General features: G+C 44.9%; 1 protein-coding gene across 2 annotated transcripts in view; it reads left to right on the forward strand.

Moving 5' to 3' along the window:
- The window catches only part of LRIG1 (leucine rich repeats and immunoglobulin like domains 1), a 122,017-nt gene that overhangs the window by 34,695 nt on the left and 63,809 nt on the right, over positions 1 to 23,513 (forward strand). For both annotated transcript variants that reach the window (XM_054483393.2, XM_063661854.1), the window contains exons 2-3: positions 3,807 to 3,878; positions 14,657 to 14,731. In XM_054483393.2, the coding sequence (XP_054339368.1) occupies positions 3,807 to 3,878; positions 14,657 to 14,731 (147 nt within the window). The remainder of the gene's footprint in view (positions 1 to 3,806; positions 3,879 to 14,656; positions 14,732 to 23,513) is intronic.

Consider the following 23,513-nt stretch of genomic DNA (forward strand, 5'->3'; position numbering starts at 1 on the left):
AGGCTGAGGGGGGAGGATTGCTTCAGGCCAGGAGTTCAAGACTAGCCTGGGCAATATAGTGAGACCCCCCAAGTCTACTAAAAAAATAAAATTTAGCCAGGTGTGGTGGTGTGTGTGCCTGTAGTCCCAACTACTTGGGAGGCTGAAACAGGAGGATCGCTTGAGCCCAAGAGTTTGAGGCTGCAGTGAGCTATGACTGCACCACTGCACTCCAGCCTGGGTGACAGAGTGAGACCCTGTCTCTAAAAAAAATGAAATTCTGACACATGTGACAACATGGATGAATCTTGAAGACATTATGTTAAGTGAATTAAGCCATTCACAAAAGGACAAATATTCTATAATCTACCAACATGAGGTACTAAAGAGTAGTCAGATTCTTAGAGACGGAAGTAGAATGGTGGTTGCCAGGAGCTAGGACAGAGGGGAATGAGGAGCCTAGTGTTCAATGAGTACAGACTTTCAGTTTGGGATGCTGAGAAACTTCTAATGTTCTGGAGATGGACGGTGGCGATGGTTGCACAACAGTGTGAAGGTACTCGGTGCCACTGAAGAGTACACTTAAAAATGGTTACAAAGGCAAATTTTATGTTATATGTATTTTACCACATTAAAAAAAATTATGCTCAGGCCGGACACGGTGGCTCACGCCTGTAATCCTAGCACTTTGGGAGGCCAAGGCAGGTGGATCACCTGAGGTCAGGAGTTTGAAACCAGCCTGGCCAACATGGTGAAACCCTATCTCTACTAAAAATACAAAAAAATTAGCCGGGCATGGTGGCGGGCACCTGTAATCCCAGCTACTCTGGAGGCTGCGGGAGGAGAATTGCTTGAACCCAAGAGGTGGAGGTCGCAGTGAGCCAAGTTCATGCCACTACACTCCAGCCTGGGCGACAGAGCAAGACTCGTCTCAAAAAAAAAAAAAAAAAAAAAAAAAATTATGCTCAGAGTTTGTCTCCTTGAATTGGGCCAACAAGAAAGTGTCTCTGAGGATTTTATTTCATATTGTTGTTCCTGGGGAGAATGTAGTAACTATTTTCCTTATTTCCCAATAAACCTATTGAGGATCCACAGCTGGCTCCACTCTTCAGGCCCACTTACTTCTCAGACTTAAAAACCAGAACAGCCTCTTGTCCACAGCAGAAAGGGACGTGAGCCTCGGTGGCTGTCTTCTTTTTTGCCAACAGGTGCTCTGAGAGGAGAGTTACCCTTTCTGGGTAGCACCCTAACACTTGAATGTTGATAGGTGGCTTTTCTAGTTAATTCCAGCTGACCCTGTGAGAACTTACGTTTCCACTTCTAAGTGTGTTCATCTCTGTTGCTGCTTGTTGGCATCTCAGTGTTAAGTCCTGATACTGCTAGGCTTCTAGATAGTACTGGAATGGAAGACCCTTTGCTCAAGTGGCCTTATCTAAAAAGCAAAATTTTTATAACATTTTTGAAATGTGAATACACTTTGTTTGCTCTTTAAGGGAAAGACAAACCCAAGGGTATTGTGACTTAAATGGTTTTATACCAAGTTGCTGAAGACTTTGGACACTTGCTGGGTGGGAAGTGAGGGAAGTTATCTCATTTCAGATAGTCCCAAACCGAGCCATCAGTTTAATTGCGTAAGACCTGGTGAGCCCTAGCTCTATCCAGGCCACACGTGTAAGCCAGAAACATATGTTCCCTTTGAACCTAATGGCCTCAAGAGTCAGTGGCCCAGATCAGAGGCAAAAACTGGCGATCCTCAAGCCAAATGTGGCCTGCAAATATGTGAAATCTTTTCAGGCTTTTTGTTTTTTTGTTTTTTTTTTTTGTTTGTTTGTTTAAAGTAATAAAGCAACCCTAGATGGGCCAAACAAAACGTGAATTCAGATCGTGAGCCTCTGAGAAGACTGGTCTGCACTGGCCCTTGTTTCAGGGGACAAGAAGCAAATGCCCCTTTAGGTGTGCGGCAGGCATTTCCGTGTCAGCCTTGTTACACACAGGGCAGGCTCACCAGCCCTCTCTTACTTGCTTGTCCTCTAAGCTCTTGCCTTTGTGGTTTCTGACTCTTTCTCTAATATCCCTTCCTGCTTCACAACTCCTGTTACCTATGACGATACAAAAGTTACAGTCATCGTAAACTCACAGTATCTTTACACCCAGAAACAATATTTCCATCCCCCTTTTTACGATAATCTGCTCAAAATAGAAGAAAATCTCAGTCTGTTAAGTCCTTTTTCTGATGTGGGAGAATTCTCTCAATTTCTAGATTTTCTTTCTCAAGTCTAAGTTGGGATTTCTGGGTACCCATTAACAAATACCCCCAGGCACAGACAAGCTCACACTTGACTTCAATATGCGGTTTAAAGCATTACCACCTTCAGTCTTTATGGTAACATAATCTCTGGACAAATTGCTTTTAATTCAGGCTGTACCATGAATACAGAAGTACCATTAGTTTCAAGTGTAGTTTGACTTTTATTTAGATGAACGTCTCTGAGTTCACAGTGAAATGGCTCTCAGCTCTAGGTTAGTATTGATTGAAATGTCTCTGGAGTAAGTTTAAAAGATTGTTGCCACATACGTGACACTTTCCGAGACAGACTTTAAACTCACAATTAGTCGTACTGTTAATTGGTAGTAATGTCAATGGAATTAATAGCTGAGATGAAAAATGTTAACCTCTTTGGCAAACACAGGGCTGGGTAGACTTTGGAGGCAAGGAAAGATTACTTTCTGGCAAAGAAAGTTAGGGCCCATTTGGATCACATCTTTGTGGCTTCTGTTCCTGAAGGATGAAGCTGCTCTGGTTGAGATTGTGGTCACCTAACAGAATAGTGCCCAGCTTGCTCTTTGTCTGCCTCTAAGGGTATGGCTGGGTTATGAAGCAGGGAGAGTTGTAATTCTGAGCCATGGACACAGACACCATCATCTTGAGAAAGCTGCTCACGTGAGGCTTTCCCTGCCTGTGGTTAACACGAACAAGAATTTCCAACAACTGGCCCTTTTCTCCTGTGTGACTGTCCCTCCCGGTTTATTCAGTGTAGGTGGGAATACTGTGTTCATAAGTAGCCTTATGATTCAGGATCTTACAGTGTTCACTTTCTAAACACTCACTTGAACTTTGACTATTTGTGCAGTTTTTAGTCTTAAGCTCTTGTGTAGACCAGCGTTTTTCAACCTCTGAATCTTAGGATTGACATTTAGGGCCGCGCAGTTCTCAGGTGTGCAGGGCTGCATGTGCATTGTAAGATATTTAACAGCATCTTTGGCTTTTATCCACCAGATGCCAGTAACACCCCCCACTCCCTGCCACCAGTTGTGACAACCAAAAATGTCTGCAGACATTGCCAAGTGTCCTCTGGGGGGGGCAAAATCATCCCTGGTTGAGAGCCACTGGTTTAGACAATGAAGGGTTTTTTTCCCTTTTCTCCTTTACTACTGCTTGATGTTGATGCTACTAAAACATTAATTTAAAAAAATGCTGCTAAGAATAGCCTTGGACTTGATATGGTACAAAGTGTTTGGACCAGGACACGTTAATGTAGGTAGAGAACTGGTTTACCTTAGAATTCCTTTCCACATTGTTAAAAAGTGAAATGATACTGATAGAAATTCATTTGGGTTTTCACAGAGTTGCTTGGAGTGCCTTATTTATGGATGTAGGTGAGGAGGGGGTATGTCTAAATCTCAGTATCAATACGGTTACTTAATACATGATCATGGGATGGGGGCTTGGATTTGGGGGTGGGGGAGCCAGGAGAAGAGAAGATTTCTGAATTCTGGGTATGATGCCAAGTGTTGATTCCGTTTTTTTCTCTCTCTGTCTTTACCAGAAACCTGAGTTACAACAAACTCTCTGAGATTGACCCTGCTGGTTTTGAGGACCTGCCGAATCTACAGGAAGTGTGAGTCTTCCCCTAAACCTCTGGTGGATGGAAGGATGGAGAGCTCTTTGGGAAAATCCTCTCGTATTGCAGCATTGCGCACTCCCCTAGATCTGCAGCATAAACTTGTAGGAAGGAACATTTGTGTATGGGCTGTGTTAACGAATTCTACTCCTGCTTATCTCTTCCTTACTGTAGGCTCTTGAAGGGTGTGTTACAATTCAGTAGGCATAGAGCTCCTGGAAATCCTGGGTGCATGGTGGGTGTATAGCAGAGTCCCTCCATTGTGGGAAGCCTTGTAACTGGAGTGACACATCCTGGGCTGGTACTTTCTCACAGTTCCTGCACCACCACGCCCAGCTAATTTTTGTATTTTTAGTAGAGATGGGATTTCGCCGTGTTGGCCAGGCTGGTCTCGAACTCTGGCCTCATGTGATCTGCCCGCCTTGGCCTCCCAATGTGCTGGGATTACAGGTTGATCAGCCCACTCAACAGTGGCATGTGAGCCAGCCCGCCTGTATTTCCCAGGAAGTGAAGTTATAGAAGGATGGACTATAGAGGCTTACCTGTTCCTCTCCACCTCCAAACAGAGCTAGGCATGACTGCCTTTGGAGCTCTAGGCTTGCTGTCCCTTACAGTGTCTTGGAAATCAGGCTGCAGTCTTTCCTTCTTTTTAATGTATTCTGTTTTTGATATGGATGTTAGGATTATCAGGAATTTTAGTTTCATGGAGACTTTATAGAAACCTTCACATATATGTAGTATACATATTGTAGAAAAATTGGCAACTACAGAAATGTGTGAAGAATGAAAATCACGAGTATTCTCACCCAGGCATATCCATTGTGAACACCTAGTGAAAACTATTACGTGTACATATGTAATTTTAGGATCAAACTGTACATTATGGTTTTACATCAGTCTTTCCTACTTATCCTTACATAAGATACTTTATCATGTAAGTTAAAAGTTTTTGAATGTCCTGTTTTAGTTTTTATGTAAAACTACTATACATGGATATTCCATATATTACCTACCCAGTACTTCCATTATTATTTTTATTAGACATTATTAGGTAAGCTTTTTACTCATTTTTGTTATGAGTAACTGATAAAAGTCTTATTTGTTGTTTTTTGTTTGTTTGTTTGTTTGAGACAGGGTATCGCTCTGTTGCCCAGGCTAGAGTGCAGTGGCACAATCTCAGCTCACTGTAACCTCTGCCTCCCGGGTTCAAGTGATTTTCACGCTCCAGCCTTGTGAGTAGCTGGGACTACAGGTGTGTGCCACCACATCCAGCTAATTTTTTTAGTAGAGATGGGGTTCCACCATGTTGGTCAGGCTGGTCTTTAACTCCTGACCTCAAGTGATCCTCCTGCCTTGGCCTCCCAAAGTGCTGGGGTTATAGGTGTGAGCTACTGCACCCAGGCTTACTTGTTATTCTTTGATTCCATTATTGATGACATATCTAAAGAAATTTTAATTTCATCAGCTGGTACAATATGCAAAATACTTGCATTCCATACCCTCATCTCCAGATTCTCCAGATTGGCGTTTATAATTTCTGCTTCTGTTTAGAAAAGGTTTAGGCTTCCACGGTTAAAGAAGCATCAGAACAGGAAGGGGCCTTGGAAATGGTTTCTCTAGGACTCTCATTCTCCCAGAGGATCAGTGAGCCCATGGCAGGGGAAAGGAAGTTTGAAGTGGGTCACTGTGTTAGTTTGCTAAGGCTGCTGCCATAACAAACAAATAGCACAGGCTGGGTGCCTTAAACAGCAGAAATTCATCTTCTCACAGTCTGGAAGCAGGAAATCCAAGATCAAGGTACTGGCAGGTTTGGTTTCTTCCGAGGCCTTGCACTGTGCCCTCACATGATGTCTCCTCTGTGTGCATTCATGGTGTCTCTGTGTATGTCCAGATTTCCTCTCCTTATAAAGACACCAGTCATATTGGATCAGGGCCCATCACCTCTTCAAAGGCCCCATCTCCAAATGCAGTCACATGCTGAGGTACTAGGGGTTAGAGCTTCAGCATATGAACCCTAGGGGAACACAGTTCAGCCCATCATAGTCACCAAGATGATAAACCCAGTCCATCATGGAGCTTGTTAGGTTCGTAACCCAGTGCTTTCCCTGATCCAAGCTGTCTTTAATGCTTGTGGTTAGAGTATATTCAAATTCTGTGTACATCTCCAAACTTAGTGGTTTCTTTGAGGACTGGACAAAATTGGAGAATTGCCTCTAGCATCATTCAAGCTTTCATTGAATACTTACTCGAGCATCTGCTCTGTCCAGGAGCTATTCTGGGTGCTGGGGCTACAGGAGTGAACAAGACACAGATAGGGCTGGGACTGGGGAGGGGCAAGTGAGGCACCCAACACAGGCACAAAATTTATGGGGACACCAAAGACTCAGCAGTCAAGATAAAGGGTATTTTGATACAGTATTTTGAAAGTCAAAATGAATGTAAAAAAAAAAATGATGAGTAAAATATAAACAGCTTAGATCAAGATAGGATTAGTATTACTGATTTCTTTCCTTTTGCCTTCAGTTCCAGGATGGCTTCACACAGTGCTGTTGCTGATTTTGTCTTGATTTAAACTTTTTATATTTTGCTCATCATGAATTTTGTTTTGCATTCATCTTCATATTTAAAAAATATTGCATTAATATAGTCTTTGTCCTGGTGACTGGGTTTTTGGCTGTCCCTTAAATTTTGTGCCTCTCCCTACCCAATTCCAGCCCTGCAAACAAACCTCTCCTCTCACTGAGTTTACATTAAGTTGGGGGAAGCCATGGACTGAATAAGGAAACCAGTAAGACTTACTGGAGATAAGTGGTATGGGGGAAATAGAACAGAGTGATGTGGGAGTGTTTTTTGTATGAAGAATTTTGGAGGCATGATAACGGAAACAGTGTGATCAGGAAGGTCCTGACTGAGCAGGTGTGAATGATGAGGACAGGGAGCACTGCAAGTACAGAGCCTCAAGAAGGGAACAGGCTGAGGACCACTATGCCTGCATGCAAGAGGGCAGGGGTATGTGGCCAGAGGCCAGGTCCTTTTATGGTTTCAACCCTCACTGACCCCTATCTATCAGGGGCAGGCATGGTACATGCTCTGGTGAGCATTTTCATTGTTGTTCTAACTCCCTGTTCCTCTTGTTCCTTGCCTAGACAGGCTTTCACCTTTCATTTGATTTGGCTCCCATGACCTGCAGCCTGTACTCAGCACTTCTTAGAGTTTATGTCCCACCCAGCTCTAGAACTGAGCACTCCCACCTTTCCTTCATTGGAGATACTGGTTATGAGTCTTAAAAATATATTTCTCACTTAGGAACAGTCACAGTAATTGTAGCAGTGTGCTAATAAACCTTTGGAGAATACGACATCACTTAACCCTAACATCAACTCTGTGATATAAAATATTATCTTTTTTTTTTTTTTTTTTTTGAGATGGAGTTTCGCTCTTATCTCCCAGGCTGGAGTGCAGTGGCGCAATCTTGGGTCACTGCAACCTCCGCCTCTTCGGTTCAAGTGATTCTCCTGCCTCAGCCTCCCGAGTAGCTGGGATTACAGGTGCCTGCAACCGCGCCCAGCTAATATTTATATTTTAGGTAGAGATGGGATTTCACCATGTTGGCCAGGCTGGTCTTGAACTCCTGACCTTAGGTGATCTGCCCGCCTTGGCCTTCCAAAATGCTGGGATTAGAGGCATGAGCCACCACGCCTGGCTTGATATAAAACATTTTCTTTCTTTTTTTTGAGATGGAGTGTTGCTCTGTCACCCTGGCTGGAGTGCAGTGGCGTGATCTCAGCTCACTGCAACCTCCACCTCCTGGGTTCAAGTGATTCTCATGCCTCAGTTTCCCAAGTAGCTGGGATTACAGATGTGCACCACCAAGCCCAGCTAATTTTCATATTTTTAGTAGAGATGGGATTTCGCCGTGTTGGCCAGGCTGGTCTCGATCTCTGGCCTCGTGATCTGCCTGCCTTGGCCTCCCAGTGTGCTGGGATTACAGGTGTGAGCCCCCACACCCAGCCCCTTAAAACATTTTCTTTGTAAGCATTTTCTTAGCTGGGTGCCGAAGGATCACTTGAGCCCAGGAATTTGAGACCAGCCTGAGCAACAAAGTGAGGACCTGTCTCTACAAAAAATTAGCTGGACATAGTGGCCTATGCCTGTAGTCCCAGGTTCTTGGGAGGCTGAGGCCACAAGATCGCTTGAGCTCAGGAGGTTGAGGCTTCAGCGTGCCATGTTTGCACCATGCACTCCACCCAACAGAGCAAGACCCCATCTCTGAAAAAAATGTAAGAAAAATAAAAGGAGTTTCTCTGCTTTGCAGAAGAGGAAACAGATACCTAGAAAAGCTAAAGAAACTTGCACAGTGTCACATGGTTGGTAAAGCTGAAAGTTGAACTCAAAACCTGTGCTAACCTTGCGGCTGCACTACCTTAAATTCCTACAGCCTTCATCTTAACCCTCACAGTCAACTGAAGATGAAGAGGAACTGAGGCATGGGATTTGGCTGAAATTGCATGGTTAGTGAGTGGTAGAACTTGACCCATGTTCTCCAGTATAATCCTGGTCCACACCATCTATGGCAACAGTACCTTCCGAGTGTGGGGGATATTAAGACAGAGGTCATATCTTAGGGATTCAATATGATGTGGTGGGAAAAACTCTCATTTTGGTAGCAAATAGACTCACGTTTGATTTCTGGTTCTGCCCCTTACTAGGGTCCTGAGACCCTAGACAAGTTACTTAGTGCCTCAGCGTTTGCTTGCTTTCTTCTGTAACATTGACATCATAACACATTGTCGGTGTTATTATAGTTACTAAGATGATGCACAGGGCCTTGCACATGCGAGAGGCTCACTGAATATTATCCCTCTTCTCTCCTGCTACTTTTGGAACTGCCCAGCCCTCCAAGCTGGGTGCATTGTTTAGAAATGAATCTTTGCAGGCTGACAGGTTGAATGTCTTACCATTGTGCCTCCTATCCCTAGTGTCACTCCCTGTTCTGTGAGATGGATGAGATGAATTCCCTGCTGCCTAGAACAGTAGAACTTCTCACTGAAAAAGACCCAGGCCTTTTCCTAAGGGAATTCTAAAAAGTCGTGGAGACAGAAAGAGGCTGTTAGGTGTGAGGGGTGGGGAGGTGGGGAAGGATATTGAAGAAAAGAAAAAAAATCATAGCTGACATGCTACTGCTTCAAAATTAACCAGCCTCCAGTGTTGCCCAGGCGCTGTCAGCTCTCCCAAACCTTATAGAGCCTTCAGTCTGGAGCCCTCATTGAGAATGGAGCCACAGGCTGGCAGAACAGCAGGCAGTGGTTTAGCAGTGGTTTTATTCTGGAGGCCTCAGAACCACATGACATCGTGGGCCGGCTGGAGAGAGAAGGCGAGGCCCCTAGAGGACATGAGGACACTTGTGGAGCTGCGTCCAAGCCACACGGTCTTCACTGCCCACAGCCCTGAGGAAAGCCCACCAGGGAGTGCCTCCAGCTGGGGTCCTGGCCAGCAGGCTCCTCTATTAATAAAAGGGGCTATTTATACAGTCCTCTGTAGAAACTGCCCTCAGATCACATTACTGCCGCCTGGCCCGCGAGTGCCTGCTGTGGGTGCTGCCGTGTGCTTGCCAGGGCCACTGGCCTGGTAAGGAAGCCTCAAGTGTGCCCTGCTATTGCGTATTTGTGGCTCATCCCACTCTGTCAGGCTGCTGCTCCCCACAGTGGGTGTGTGTGAGCAGGGGTGCAGGGGATGGTAGTATGTTTAGGGAGAGGGTAAAATAATGAGCGTTGTCGTTTTGGGGTACTGCTTTTTGGCTGTGAATTACTATCACTTTTTTTTTTTTTTTAAAGACAGGATCTCACTCTGTTGCCCAGGCTAGAGTACAGTGGTATGGTCATAGCTGACTGCAGCCTCAAATTCCCAGACTCAAGTGATCCTCGCACTTCAGCCTCCTGAGTAGCTGGGACTACAGGCGTGCACCACCACTCCTGGCTAATTTTTTGTAGAGATGGGTTTTGTCACGTTGCCCAGGCTAGTCTCGAACTACTGGGCTTAAATGATCCTCCTGCCTTGGCCTCCCAAGGGGCTGGGGTACAGGTGTGAGCCACCATGCCTGGTCCTGCTGCTACCTCTTAAGCATATCCTGTGTATCTGTCTATATCCTGAGTTCTTAGGTTTAATTATTTCAGCTGGATCCTCCCAAAACCCTACAAAGCTGGTACTTGTGTTATTTACATTCTTCAGAAGAGAGAAGTAAGGGACAGCAAAGCTGAGTGACATGCTTAGCATTGGATTGATAAAGGGTGCAATTGGAGTTGAGTGAACCAAGATCTGTCTGATTTAAACATCTGAGCTGTGTAATCCCATCCTAATAATCCCTGTTCTGTAACTGTGCCTCAGTTTCCTTTCTTAAGGAGGTGATAATTTAGTACTTTCCTCAAAGTGTTAGCATGTCATTCAGTGAGATATTGCACATAGAAAACTTAGGACAGAGTCTGGCACACAGTAGATGTTCACCTTTATTATTGTTTATTTTGTTGAAGTAATTATATCCTACGCTAAAATAATTTTATCTGGCTATCTTGTGTAGAAACCACGTATCATAAAGTCTCACCAAATCAATTAGTTAGTGTACATTATTCTCTAGTAACTAAAGCAGAATACAGTTATTAAGTGGCCCTGCTTCTGAAACCCGTATTCCTACGTGATACTGATGGCTTTCACCCTTTTAAGAAACAAAAGCAACTACAGTTTCAGCGCCCTGCCCAACGTTGACTACTATTAATTGCAGCTCTGTCTGTATTTGGGAGCAACCAAAGAAACAGCCACTATGTCTACCAGTAGTGGATTGGCCAGATAAATTATGGTTCATTCTTACCGGCAGAGGACTACTGTGCCACCGGTTAAATGAATAGTGGAGACCTCCAAGGTATATTACTAAAGAGAAATGGCGGTACACAACAGTCTGTTTAATACACATGCATTTGTGCAAAAGAAAAACACATACACATCTCTAGTAGCCAGCAGCAGGAGCTGCCCTTTGGAGGCAGACCAGAGGATGGAACTGCAAAGAAGCTTTATGTTTACTATGTATTCTTTTTTGAAATGGTTTGAAAACTTTACTCTGTGCTTATACCAGCTATTCAATAAGTAAATAAATACAGCAAGAAAAATTCAGGCACGGTGGCTCACACCTGTAATCTCACCACATTGAGAGGCCGAGAAGGGTGGATCACCTGAGGTCAGGAGTTCGAGACCAGCCTGGCCAACATGGCGAAACCCCGTGTCTACTAAAAATAAAAAAATTAGCTGAGTGTGGTGGCCCATGCCTATAATCCCAGCTACTCGGGAGGTTGAGGCAGGAGAAGCGCTTGAACCCAGGAGGCAGAGGTTACAGTGAGCTGAGATCGTGCCAATGTACTCCAGCCTGGGCCACCACAGAGCGAGACTCTGTCTCAGAAAAAAGACAAGCACTATTTCTGCATTGGTTTGACATTGTTTGTTGAAGCCAAATTTGATTGAGATTGATGATGATGATGATGTAGTACTATGAAGTAGCCTTTATCACATTTTGTAGCTTACAAAATGTAAAACTTCCTTTAAGTCAATTAAATGGAAGTTTTGGGAGAAAGCTGAGGGACCAGAAGGTCCATGCTGACCTTACGGATTGAGTTGGGAAAGGACCCACCCCCAGGTTCTGCCCTGGGGTCAGGAATCCTTTTACCTTAGCTACACCTTCTGTAGCCCCAGGGTCCGGCCGTGATTCATGGGTCTGATGCATCTGAGGCACTTCTTAATCCTGAGTCATCAGAAAAGGTTTAGAAATAAGAGGCCAGACGTTTCAGAGAGATTTTTAGGGCCTTGGATGGAAGTAAATTGTGGGTGGAGATGGGAGTCGCCAGGGGAAGCAAATTGGCGGGTAGGGGGTGAGAGAAGACTGTACAATCTTAGATATTTAAAAAAATTTCATCAGGCACAATCTTTAATTCCTAAAATTTCCTTATTCATGGAGACTCTGCTAAACTTCCTGAGTGCCTTTCCCCTCAAAGCTGAAGCTGTGCTATTTTTGACCAGTCTCTATTTCAGTCTGGCAAGAAGTTCATTGCATCTCAGAGTGAGCTGGGCCTCTGCTGCCTTCTGAGGAGAGTATTCTTGTTTCAACAAGGGACAGAGTGAACAAAAAGGGAGCCAGCAGTGGTGGAGCTAACAGACTTACTCTGAATAGTGGTTCTTTTTTCAGTAGAAATGATCTTGGAAGTAAGCTCACTGTGCAGGGCCTCTCCTGGGGGCTTTGAGTGTCCTCCCTGTAAGTCAGGCAGCCCTATTGCCACCAGAGCCCGCTGTTTCTGACTGAGCTCTTGACTCGGGCCTGCGCATCTAGACTTACAAGGCCCAGTTAAGCTCCAGCACTAGTCCACCACCCCTCTATGCTCCACTTCCAGCAGTTTTGTCACATTTTGAAATACCCTGATGCCCCCTTCCCTTGTTCATTTATTTCTGTGAAATTGGGTGGAGCAGTTTGTCACAGATACAGTAGGCCTAGCCTGAGACCAAGCTCATCAGGCGTAGCCCCCTGCAGAGAAGTCCATAGGCTTTGTTTCAGGTTTGAAATCAAGGGAGATCCTAAGCTGGCTGAAAAACAACTGTGCTGTTAGCTAAGGGATTATGAGCTTTCCAGCTGGCCTTTGAGCCTGTTGCTCTCCTCTGGTTTGTAGTCATATTTTTTTCAGCTCTTGGCCATGTCCTCTCTAGTAGCGTGACCCTAGACGAGTGACTTAAACTGGCCTAGAGAACTTACCGGTAATGTAGAGAACGATAGTAGTTAACCTGGTACCTGACTCAAAGTTGTTGTGATGGTGAAAGTGCACGAGGCATGTCGAGTTTTTGCTGAAATAAAGAAATAGAAGGTAATGAGGAAAACCCTAGACTTTGGGGCTAGTCACCCTGGGCCACTGCAACTTATTGCTGGTGACCTTGGTCAAATTACTTAACATCTGTGTTTCAGTTTCCTCATTGATGCGGTGGAAATGTTCCTGAGACCTACTTCTGAGGGCTGTAAAGATGCATTAATATACTGAAAAGCTCTAAAGCTGTGCCTGGCACATAGTCAGCCTTCATTAATTTACCTGCTTTTGTTTTTGTTACTACCATTCTCTCTGTTTTAGAATAAATCGCAAGCAATGAAAGAGTTCTTAGACAAGCTGCCTGATTGACAGCAGGTCCCCGACCTTAGTTTTTCTTGCTCTGATAAAACCTGGGGGTCTCTTGTAATAATAGGTACGTTGATGGGTACTATGAAAATTTATTAGCTGAGATTAAGACTAATGGGGAGTTTTCAGTGTCCCTGAGTGAGGATGGGAAATGGATCACAGCAGGGTTGGAGGAGATAAAAGGTGAAGCAGAAACAATCTGATTTAGGGGGCAGTCAGATAAGAGACTGTTAAAGTAATTAATTGTCTATTTCAACACACAAACAAGGGCCCTTTAAGTAGAGAAAGGATTTGCCACATGATACAGATCTGCCTTCTCTCTGCCAGATGCTTCAGCCATGAAGCTATTGAAACAGGCATTCTATGTCCCACAGCCCAGTAATTGCCAAGCTTCATCCCTAACTGGCTTTGGCACTGAAGAAAGCAAATGGGATAATTCAAGGCCTCTCCTTTTTTTTTTTTATTCTCTTCTCCTATTCACTTCTATAAAAGATGGCAGACAACCAGATTATTCTATTGAAGCACATGCTAGCTGTATACTTGTATGAGTACAGCTGTCATTTCAGTTGCCTTGTCTTCAAACAGAAACAAGATGCTTTGTGTTAGATCTACCTCCCTTAAAAAACTGAGAATAAGAACCCTGTTTTATCCCCTTGACTGCATCGCAAGTACAATTTCTTTCTAGCTCATCACCTGTCAGAAAGCCTGAACACTTTGCTTTGGTTTTCTTAAGGGTTGTTGGGCTCACTTTGCAAGTCTGATTTTGGATTCTCTTCCTAGATTTGGAAATACATGTCCATGTAAGGAGGCCAGATTGCACAGCCTTTGGGGGCAGACCAGGCGAGCCGTGCTTTGGTTCGTGGGTTTCACCTTCCGTTAAGAGATATTAACTATGGAAATACAGATTTGGACTATTTTAGCAGGAAGGGAGCTTGGAGAGCAAATCTCGTCTGTGGAGAATTTTCAAAGTGTCTATGCGCAAAAGTGTGTGTATATGTGTTCATTTTCCTGGGGGATGCATCCAGAGGCTTCATCAGAGTCCAGCTGGAACCTCAAATGGAAGAGAGTCTCTGAGTCCAGTTCCCTTGTTATTTCACAGATGAGGCACTGAAATAATTGGCCCCATGTGTTCCAAGCCCCTCAGAACTCCATGTGAGCCTGGGTGTGAGTCTCTGGCTCTTGTTCCACACATGTTGCCCTTTGACAGGGGCAAATTTCGGCCCACGGGGAGTGTTCTCACCAATGATCTTAGGGGCACTTTTGTCTCGAACCTGCCTCTTGGCTTGTTCTCACTGTTCCTTGTCTTGATTTCTGAGTTCGATGGGAAGCTGATGGGAGACAGGAGACGCTTCTCCTTAGTGTTTGTTTCTAGCCATGGGTATGATCAATGGCCAGTTTTTGTGACCTCATGTGACTTCTCTGCCTTTGAAAACTCACTGCTAAATTCTTTCTCTTTTCTCCAACATTAGAATATAGGTTTACTGTGGCAGACTCAGCAGCGTTTGTTTATTTCTGTTGTATGTGTATGATTTCAGACTAATTTAAATGCCTTACATGATTAATTTCTTCTTGTTGTTACAGGTACCTCAATAATAATGAGTTGACAGCGGTACCATCCCTGGGCGCTGCTTCATCACATGTCGTCTCTCTCTTTCTGTAAGTGGTGCCGTTTGGGGAACTCTGGGCTGTGTGGTGGGGCCATGGTGTTTGTTGCCTTGCTGATACCTGGTGGCAGGATAACTTGAGTTCATGTGCTCGCTGGTGAAGAAAGACCTTTCTTCATGTGGCCCTCATGATCATGACAAACGCTTTGCTTGCTATTTTGGGGTTTGCAGAATTAAAAGCTGGAAGTTTTACCTCATCTTTAGTTTGCAAGAAAGTAGGTCTTTTGTCTTTTTTTTTTTTTTTTAATGCCCAGAGGTATATGGAACTAGATTTCTTGCTTCTGTGGTTGGTTAAGCTGCAACTTTGAATAAAACTGGAGTTAAAGGAAGCTGTGTCAATTATAAGACAGCAAGCTCATCTTTGTGCCAGTGAATTTGGTAATGTGACTCAGTTTACTTTTGTGGCTTTAAGAGAAAGAAAGTGCCCCCAGGCCTCTGGAATCGACATAAAAGTATGTTGTCATGGTCAAGTGTTAGAGAAGATGCGATCTGTTTGTTATAGACAGCACACTGGAAATGAAAAAGCAAATGAAGGGCCTTAGCTAAAAAGACATGAAGGCACCCATTGGGAATACTATCATTTGTGCTGTTACAAACCTTTGCTAGAGAACTGAGCACTGGTCCTACCCCTATTTTTTCAGCAGTCAGGTGGAGGAGCTTGCTTGTTTTAAACTCACCTAGAAGACTTTCCAGATAAACCAGCCATGAGTCCAACAGTTTTCTCTGCCAGATTTTATTGGCAGCTTCCCCAGCAGAGGACCTCCCTCTTCACACTGAATTTCCTGTTTCCACTCCAGGCTTGCATAGTTTAATTTTATTTTGATTTTGCTGGTTTTATAATTAGTTTGCTCACCTGTATGAATCTTTTCTCAATACTGAGGCTCGGCAGGCTGAGCAGAGAAACTTTGCAGGAAGGTGCTATTAATAAGAGTGCTGGCATAGCTTACAGATCTCGGATCTTTGGCTGGCAGCACGCCCTGTGTTCAGGAGGTGCTGTGTCCCTGTGAAACATGGTCTTGGGCTTAATCCTTTTCACGGCATTGTGGGATTGCAGGACAGCGTGGGGGGTTACAATTGCACTTCACTCTGTGCCCTGGACAGATGACCTAGTCTCTCTGAACCTTGTTTCCCTCATTTACATAATGCGTTTTTGACCCATTTTATACGTGAGGAAAGTGAGGCCCGGGGGATTGGAATGTATATGAAGCTCCCAGCATTCTATGGGAGTGTTTGACAAATGGTGGTTACTGTCGTTGGCTGGTGGCTAGTTGTCATGTAGCTCCTTGGATCTGGCAGGATCTCACCTTTAAGGCCACAGGATTTAAGAGTCAGTCCTTGTTCCTGTGAAGTGCTGGAAGGAAGGTTTGTGGCCCTTTGTTCCCTTGATGGGTAAAGGTCTGACTTTATTTTGTACCCACTTGGTTTGTGGGCCCAGCATCTGGAAGGTGTTTAATTTTTGGCTTAATCAATAAGTTCGTCTTACAAGAGGCTGATAGGGATGTGATAACGTGTTGTGTGTCCATAAAGCAAAGCACTTGAAGATGCTAGGAGCTGCTTGCTGCTTAAAGCACAGGTCATGGACCATCAGTATTGAGTTAGCTTCGAGCTTGTTAGAAATGCAGAACCTCAGGCTTAATGCCAACACTACTGGATCAGAGGCTCCATTTAACAAGGGCCCTGGCCGTTTGTCCACGAGTTCAAGTTTGAGAAATGCTGATGTAACTCCCCTTGTTCCTCATATGGTGAGGAAGCTAGGGCCACAGAGAATATCTCTGTGTTATCAGAGAAGAAACTGAGCCTCCCTGGAGGTCTTATAAGTTGCAAAAGTGAGAGGTGGAACTGAGACCAGACAAAAATGCCTTTGCATCACTCCTTTAACCGCATGCACTCGGGGCAGGAGCATGGCAGGTGACTCTGAATCACACTGTGCCAGAGGCAGGCAGGGCCCCCAGTTTGCCCCACGGGCCTGTGGCACTTAGAATTGCACCTTGCTCTGCTGACTAAAAATAATTTCTGTTCCTTGGCCCAAGTGCCAAGAGAAGTGGGGCTGTTTGGCCTTGTTCCTGCTATTCCATTAGACAGCGTTGAAGTATGTAAAGCAAGAGAGAAAAAAAAGAGACTTACTCCCTGTTTGGCTTTAGTTTGGAAAATGCAGGTTAGCACTGGCAGCCAGCTCTTTGGCCTGAAGTTGGGCACCATCTGACTTGGTCAGTGATTTCTCTGAAATGACAGAAACCGAAGGGGCTTTATCTTGGTTTTCTCTGAGGTGCCTGTGTTCCCTGTTCTTAGATTGGATGCCTGGATTCAGTGCTGGCAAGTTAGGTTAGCAGCATGACATCTGGGCAGCTGGAGTATTGATAATCCTTCATGCCTTTTCTGTATTTCCCAAGTGGACCGTGCAAAGGACAAGGGAGAAAACAACAGAGCAGGCAGCGGATGAGCATCATTTACAGCCCAAAGAACCACCTTCCTCACCCTAATCAATGAAGGCAGAAGACTTAGCAGCCCCATCCACATGATGATTCCAGTCATCCAGGCTTTGAACAGCAGGTTTTGCTGATGTGTCTCTTACTTTTCGGAACTAGTGAACTGAAGGGTGTCACGTGTTCTGTAAATATTTAGTAGGCACTTTTTGTGCCCCTGCAGTTGTGGCCCAGAGGCTGTCCCAGGGAGAAGCGGAAGCCTCAACACATTGTCTGAAAATGTGGTAGTTAATAGTTAGATGCTTATAGTCCTTAATCCTCAAATTCTTATTCCATTTTTGTGGGCAGACAGAGGATCAGAAAAAAATAATCAAAATGTGCAGAGAGAATAGAGCAAATGTCTGCTGAGGCCATGTGAGTGACAGGAGCCCAGACAACTTTCTTGGGACAAGTTTGTAGGTAGATGCATCACAGAAAAGTCAGGGCTAGGTGTGGGTCCTGCTGTCTCTAATGTAGTTGTGACCTGGGATACATACGTTACTTTTTTTCTCAAATGAGGAAGTTGAAGCAGATGGTAGAAGTACCCTCGAAGCTTGTGTATTCTCTTTGTGACCCGAAAGTTGAGAGTAGGGGCAATAATGTCACAAAACACATAGTTACCCTCTGACCAATAACCACTGTTGTTGCTTTCTGTCTTTTCACAGAAGTAGTAAGTTTGTTAATTTTCAGCTTGGACACCTGTAATTATGGACTTTTGCCTCTGGAAGTTGGCCCTTTCTCTCTGTGTTTCATTTTGCTTATGCAGAATTGAGCCGACTTCCCAGACATCAGAGCCCTCCCAAGGTGGGTGGCACCATTGGGAGACCCTCGTGGGAAGAGGCATTGCTCTGCACCTGGCTTTTTCTATGAGGGCTTCAAAAGAGACTTCCATAGTTTTGGGAACTGGAGTCATACAGCAAAATTTCAATTGGTTAATACTTTCTGATTAAAGGAATCTAATTCAATTAACATATTTGTCAAAGAACAGATTTATTTGCATTGTGTTCTGAGGATAATGCTGGAGCCATTTGTCCTTAATAAACAGCATAGAACTCAAGGAAAGCTCTTAATAAGAATGGGTTCCGGTGAGGGAGCTAATTTCATAAAATAGTGCCGAGAAAAGGAAACAGACTTTTGTTAAATGGGGGCAGAAGCTGCCAGTAGATTTTTACGTTTGAGATTTCTTTTTTTTTTTAAATTTGAAATCCAGGAAACTCAAGTTACGATTCCCACAGCAACAGTAATTTTGTCTGATGCATAAATGACATTTCTGTTGAGGAAAAATCCCTGTTTTTCCTGTGGTGTTGCTGCACTTGTAGTGTCGAGAAGATTGGTGACAGTGGAAATCGTTGAATTTTTCAGTCCTAGGAGTAAAAATGCATGTGGTATAGTTGGTCTTAGCTTTTGTCTCCTGTGCATGGACTGTACAATATTACCCATAGGGTTGGCCTTGTCCACCTAACAACTTCTCCAGCTGGTTTGTTCTAGACCTCATCCCTTTATGGTGCCTTGTCATTTGCTCTCCCACAGCCTGTGTCCTCAACCAGGAGGAAGACCTAGGCAAAACTTAGGGGCACACAATTAATTGTGACTTTGTAATATTGCTATTAAAATTCCTTAGGTTTAGGTTGCATTTGAAAACACATTGAAATGCCTTTTACTTCTAATCTTGAAAAAATGTTTTTGAAAACTATTTTTTTTAATGACTTAAGATAAATGTACCCAGGGACATGGGGAGGCGGTGTGGGGCTGGTCAATGGGTACAAAAAGTAGAAAGAATGAAGACCTACTATTTGATAGCACAACAGGGTGACTATAGCCAATAATAACTTTATTGTACATTTAAAAATAATTAAGAGTGTAATTGGATTGTTTGTAGTACAAAGGATAAATGCTTGAGGGCATGGATGCCCCATTCTCCATGATGTGATTTTTATGCACTGCATGCCTGTATCAAAACAGCTCCTGTACACCATAAATATATACACTTACTATGTACTCACAAAAAAATCAGAAAATTAAAAAAAATAAACTTACCGTTAACTCACCGTTTAAAAGCCACTTGTAGTACGTTCTCAGTGTTGTGTAACCATCACCACTGCAGAATGCTAAAACATTTTCATCACCCCCCAACCCTCCCCACCCCCCCCAAAACCCCATACTCCTTCAGCAGTCACTTCCCATATCCTTCACCCTAGCCCCTGGTAACCACTTACTTGAAAACTATTTTTTTTTTTTTTAGGAAAGCATTTTTCTCTCATGTTAACAAATGAACCTGGAAGACAGTTTATAAATAACTTAATAAAATATCTGAGGTGGCTTTAACTATATTTTGCTGTGACCTCTTAGCTGAAGAAAAAGTGATTAAATGAAAGGGATAGGAAGGCCGGGCATGGTGGCTCATGCCTGTAATCCCAGCACTTTGGGAGGCCGAGGCAGGTGGATCACCTGAGGTCAGGAGTTCGAGACCAGCCTGGCCAAAATGGCGAAACCCTATCTCTACTAAAAATTCAAAAATCAGCCAGGCATGGTGGGAGGTGCCTGTAATCCCAGCTACTCAGGAGGCTGCGGCAGGAGAATCACTTGAACCTGGGAGGCGGAGGTTGCAGTGAGCTGAGATCACAGCATTGCACTCTAGCCTGGGAGACAAGAACAAACTCTGTCTCAAAAAAAAAGGCAGGTGGGTGGGGGAGGATAGGATACTTAACAGCCCTCTGTTGTAATTTCTGGAGAACAAAACTTGGAAGGAAAGAAAAGCGGTGTCCTACCTGTGACCAAGGGGGGAGGTGGTCACCTCCCCACTTCTCCAGGGGTGAGTGAAGAGTGGACGAAGCCCTGGGTGGGGTTGGAGGGATCTGAGGCAGCAAAGGCCTGAGCCCTCATCTTGGCTGGATCTGTTGGTGAAGTAAAATCAATAGGAATACTTAACTCTCAGAGTACCTAGCAAACCCTCTGGAAGAAAAGAGGGGCGACATCAATCTTCTTTACAGGCTCGTTAATGCAAAGATCAATTCGCATTAAAGTGTAATTAAAGAGTGAGCCTTAGAGAGAGGCAGTTGTGATCTGCTGCAGCTCAGGGCTGGGGGGGAATAATGAGAGTCCCTTAGAGGGCCCAAGCTGGAAGCGACCTGGAGTGCAACGTCGGAAAATTAGGCTCGGCCTCATGACCTGAGCTAAGGTTGTTAATAATCAGGCTTGAAGCACAGGTGAGATTATACTGAGGAACAGGCAGCAGCTGGCATTCCCACTGCATGTGTGTGTGTGGGGATGGGGGGACTTATTCTCCATCTAAGGAGCTGGGTTGAGACGTCTTGTCCTTCTCTTCACTGCCTGCCTTCAAAACTTTCTCCATGTTGCATCTCCTGAAGAAAGGCATCCTTCGCTGGCATAATAAAGAATTGATGTGAAACATTTTTCCATGTGATGTTTATCTTTGGAGGGATGAGATAAGAATTTGTCTTTAAAAGTTGAGTGGTAATCTCAGATGGTGGAGCTCTTTGTGCATTTGTTCCTAGCTGGACCTGTGGGCACCATAGGTGTGTGTACAGTCGAGGTGGGTGTAGAGATTCTCCCCAAGACCAAGGGTTGCCCATCCTTCCTTCGGAGGAATTATCTGCTGGTCCCTCCAGCAGTCACCAGATGTAAGAGTGGACCTAATCAACGGTGTTAGAAAATATGAAAACAAGTATATAGGTCCCCATGCTACTTTGGACAGGCTTCCCCCACGTAGCGACCTGATTTAGCCTTACTGTTGAAGGATGGCCAGTCCGTTTGGGTAAAAGTAAACCTTACTTTAAAGAAAAACCTTACTTTTACTGTTTGGGTAAAAGTAAACCGTCAGTGTAAAAGTAAACCTTACCTGGGCTACTGGTATTTTATTGCTCTGGCAATAAAATGAATTCTGATTAAGAGTGTGGAGTTAAGAGTAAATTACTCCAGCTACTTTAGGAAGAAAATGTGAGCAAAGCTGTGTTTTAAAAGGCCCAGGTTGATTTTAAGTGAATGCCTTTTGTTCCTTGAGTAGTCCAAAGCTGTTTTGGTTTCCAGATGCTAAGGGGGAAGATACAGGCCTAGTCAAAAAAACAGCACAACAGGGAGAAATTTTATATATATATATAGATAGATAGATAGATATAGATGTGTGTGTGTATATGTGTGTGTGTATGTGTATATACACACACATATGTATAATTATCTAAAGTTCTGGTCCTCTTGTGAGTTTTCAAAGATGTGTTCACTTCCTGCCCTGTTTGCACAGATTTTTGTTGATGTGAACTGATTGTTTCTTCTGGATAAAACCTCATGCCCTTTCCCTTGGGAGATGGCAGCTTCTGCTCACTGGTAGACCACCTGTAGGGCTTGCTGAGACACAAGTCACTGGGTCTCAGTCTCGTTTCTGGCTTGGCTCAATGGGTCTGGGATTGGACAAGAGAATTTGCTTTGCTCATGAGTTCCCAGGTGATGATGCCCCTGCTGCTGGCCTGGGAACCTGGCTTTGAGAACCACTGCTGGGGCTCATAGGGGGCTGGGGGGAGCCCCAAGGCTCATGTGTCAGTTCTGACCAAGCTGTTTAGGCCTTGGGGGACAGTAAATTTCCACTCCTAATGTCACCAGTGTGGTGGCAGGCATTTGTTTGGGACAGTGGGGCTCTATGGCCCTGGTAATGGCTTCTGAGAAAGGCTCTGGGGCAGTGGGCAGAGTGAGCTCCAGTACCACGGACAGAACAGACCTGGGTGGCTCAGGGTTTGAGGCCCATGGCTGTTACATGTTTGCTTGTGCTTAATTTGCTGTTTGCTGGTGACCACTCAAGTCTGCCCAGTAGACCTTCACCGGCTACTGTAGAGGTGGAGAGCACTTCATGAGCAGCCCAGCGTGGCAGGAGCCCTGTTACTCTCTCAGCCGGTGGGTGCTGGCAGCTCTGCTTACAGGTGAGCATCCCCTTTCCCCCAGCAGGAGTCAGTTTTAGCATGCTTACCTTTCTTTTGATTATCAGTCACTCGTATCTGATCAGTCTTTATCCTCAGCTAAGACTTGAATGCCACCTCTTTTTCCAGATGAAAGTTAACAGGCGTGTCTGAAAGGTGGGCATTTTTTCCCCCACCCTACTGGAGTCCCCACCTGCCCCATTGCCCCTTCCTAGCACTGCATTATTTATGACCAGATTACTCTCCTCCCATTTTTCCAGCCTGGGAACTGCGGTCAGGTCAACAGTGGGCAAAAGAGATGAAAAAGTGGAGGAAGCCTCAGCTGGTTCATGGTGGAGACCGTGGGTTCCTCTGCACGGCTGCTGTGAAGTTGGCCAGCACATGCCCCACACGAGGCCTGGCATGAGCAAACAGGTCGGGTCCTATGGGCCTGGAGTTACTGCCCTCAAGGAACTGGCAGTCTAGCTGCAGAGGAAGATGGCTGTACAGACAATTGTCATACAGGGGCTGGGGAATGTCTAAGGGGCACCTCACTGCCCGTCACCGATGGGGCACATGACACATAAGGTTCCCAGATGAAGCGACATTTTAGCTGAGGTTCCCTGTTCTGCAAACCTCCTTTCTCTTCCCCTCCACGGAGGTGTAAGTTACAGGCATTAAATGGAACACCCTAAATGTTCAGCCAACACAGTGGGTACTTGGAGGAGCATTCAGAAGAATACCAAAAGGACATGGCTAATTCCATTTTTAGGCCAATTTGTGCACACACACCCCCTCACTCACCCCCCGCCCCCTCACTCATCCCCACCCCCCCCCAACGCATACCCTCCCTTCCCTGCCTTTTTTCTTTTTCAACAGGCCGGCTTTTATGAACAGCCAGCAGGCCGCTGTTGCAGTTTCTTAGAACTGCAGCCTCATCAGATGCTGGATACCACCAAGGAGCCTCAAAATAGAAAATTAAACACCCAATTTACAAAGAAAGCAGCTCTCTGTCCCGGAAACTTCCCAGGGATTCCGTAGTGCAGACTGCCACTTGCCCCCAGTCTAAGCGAGCCTTTCGCTGGGAAGAGAGCTGCTGTGGCCTCCGCAGCCAGCCTGCCAAATTACACAGTCATGACTTGTCATTTTCCTTCTCTCTTTTCTTTCCTTTTTTCTCCTTTCTTTGAGAGTGGGGGTGGTGAGCCAGCCAGATGAGAGGTACATCTGCAAGTCATTTGCTGAGAAAGTGAAGGGAACACCAGCTGTGGGGTTGGGGGAGCCGAGGAAGGGGAGAGCCCACGGAATAGGAGCTTGGTCATAGAGATCACTGCCTCTTTTGGAAACTCAGTAGCTTTTGTTGAGTGTAGGGCTTTTTTCCTTTCCACCACCCCGCCCGCCTCTTTCTCTC

This window comes from Pongo pygmaeus, chromosome 2 (genome assembly GCF_028885625.2).
Source record: "Pongo pygmaeus isolate AG05252 chromosome 2, NHGRI_mPonPyg2-v2.0_pri, whole genome shotgun sequence".
Lineage (NCBI taxonomy): Eukaryota > Metazoa > Chordata > Mammalia > Primates > Hominidae > Pongo > Pongo pygmaeus.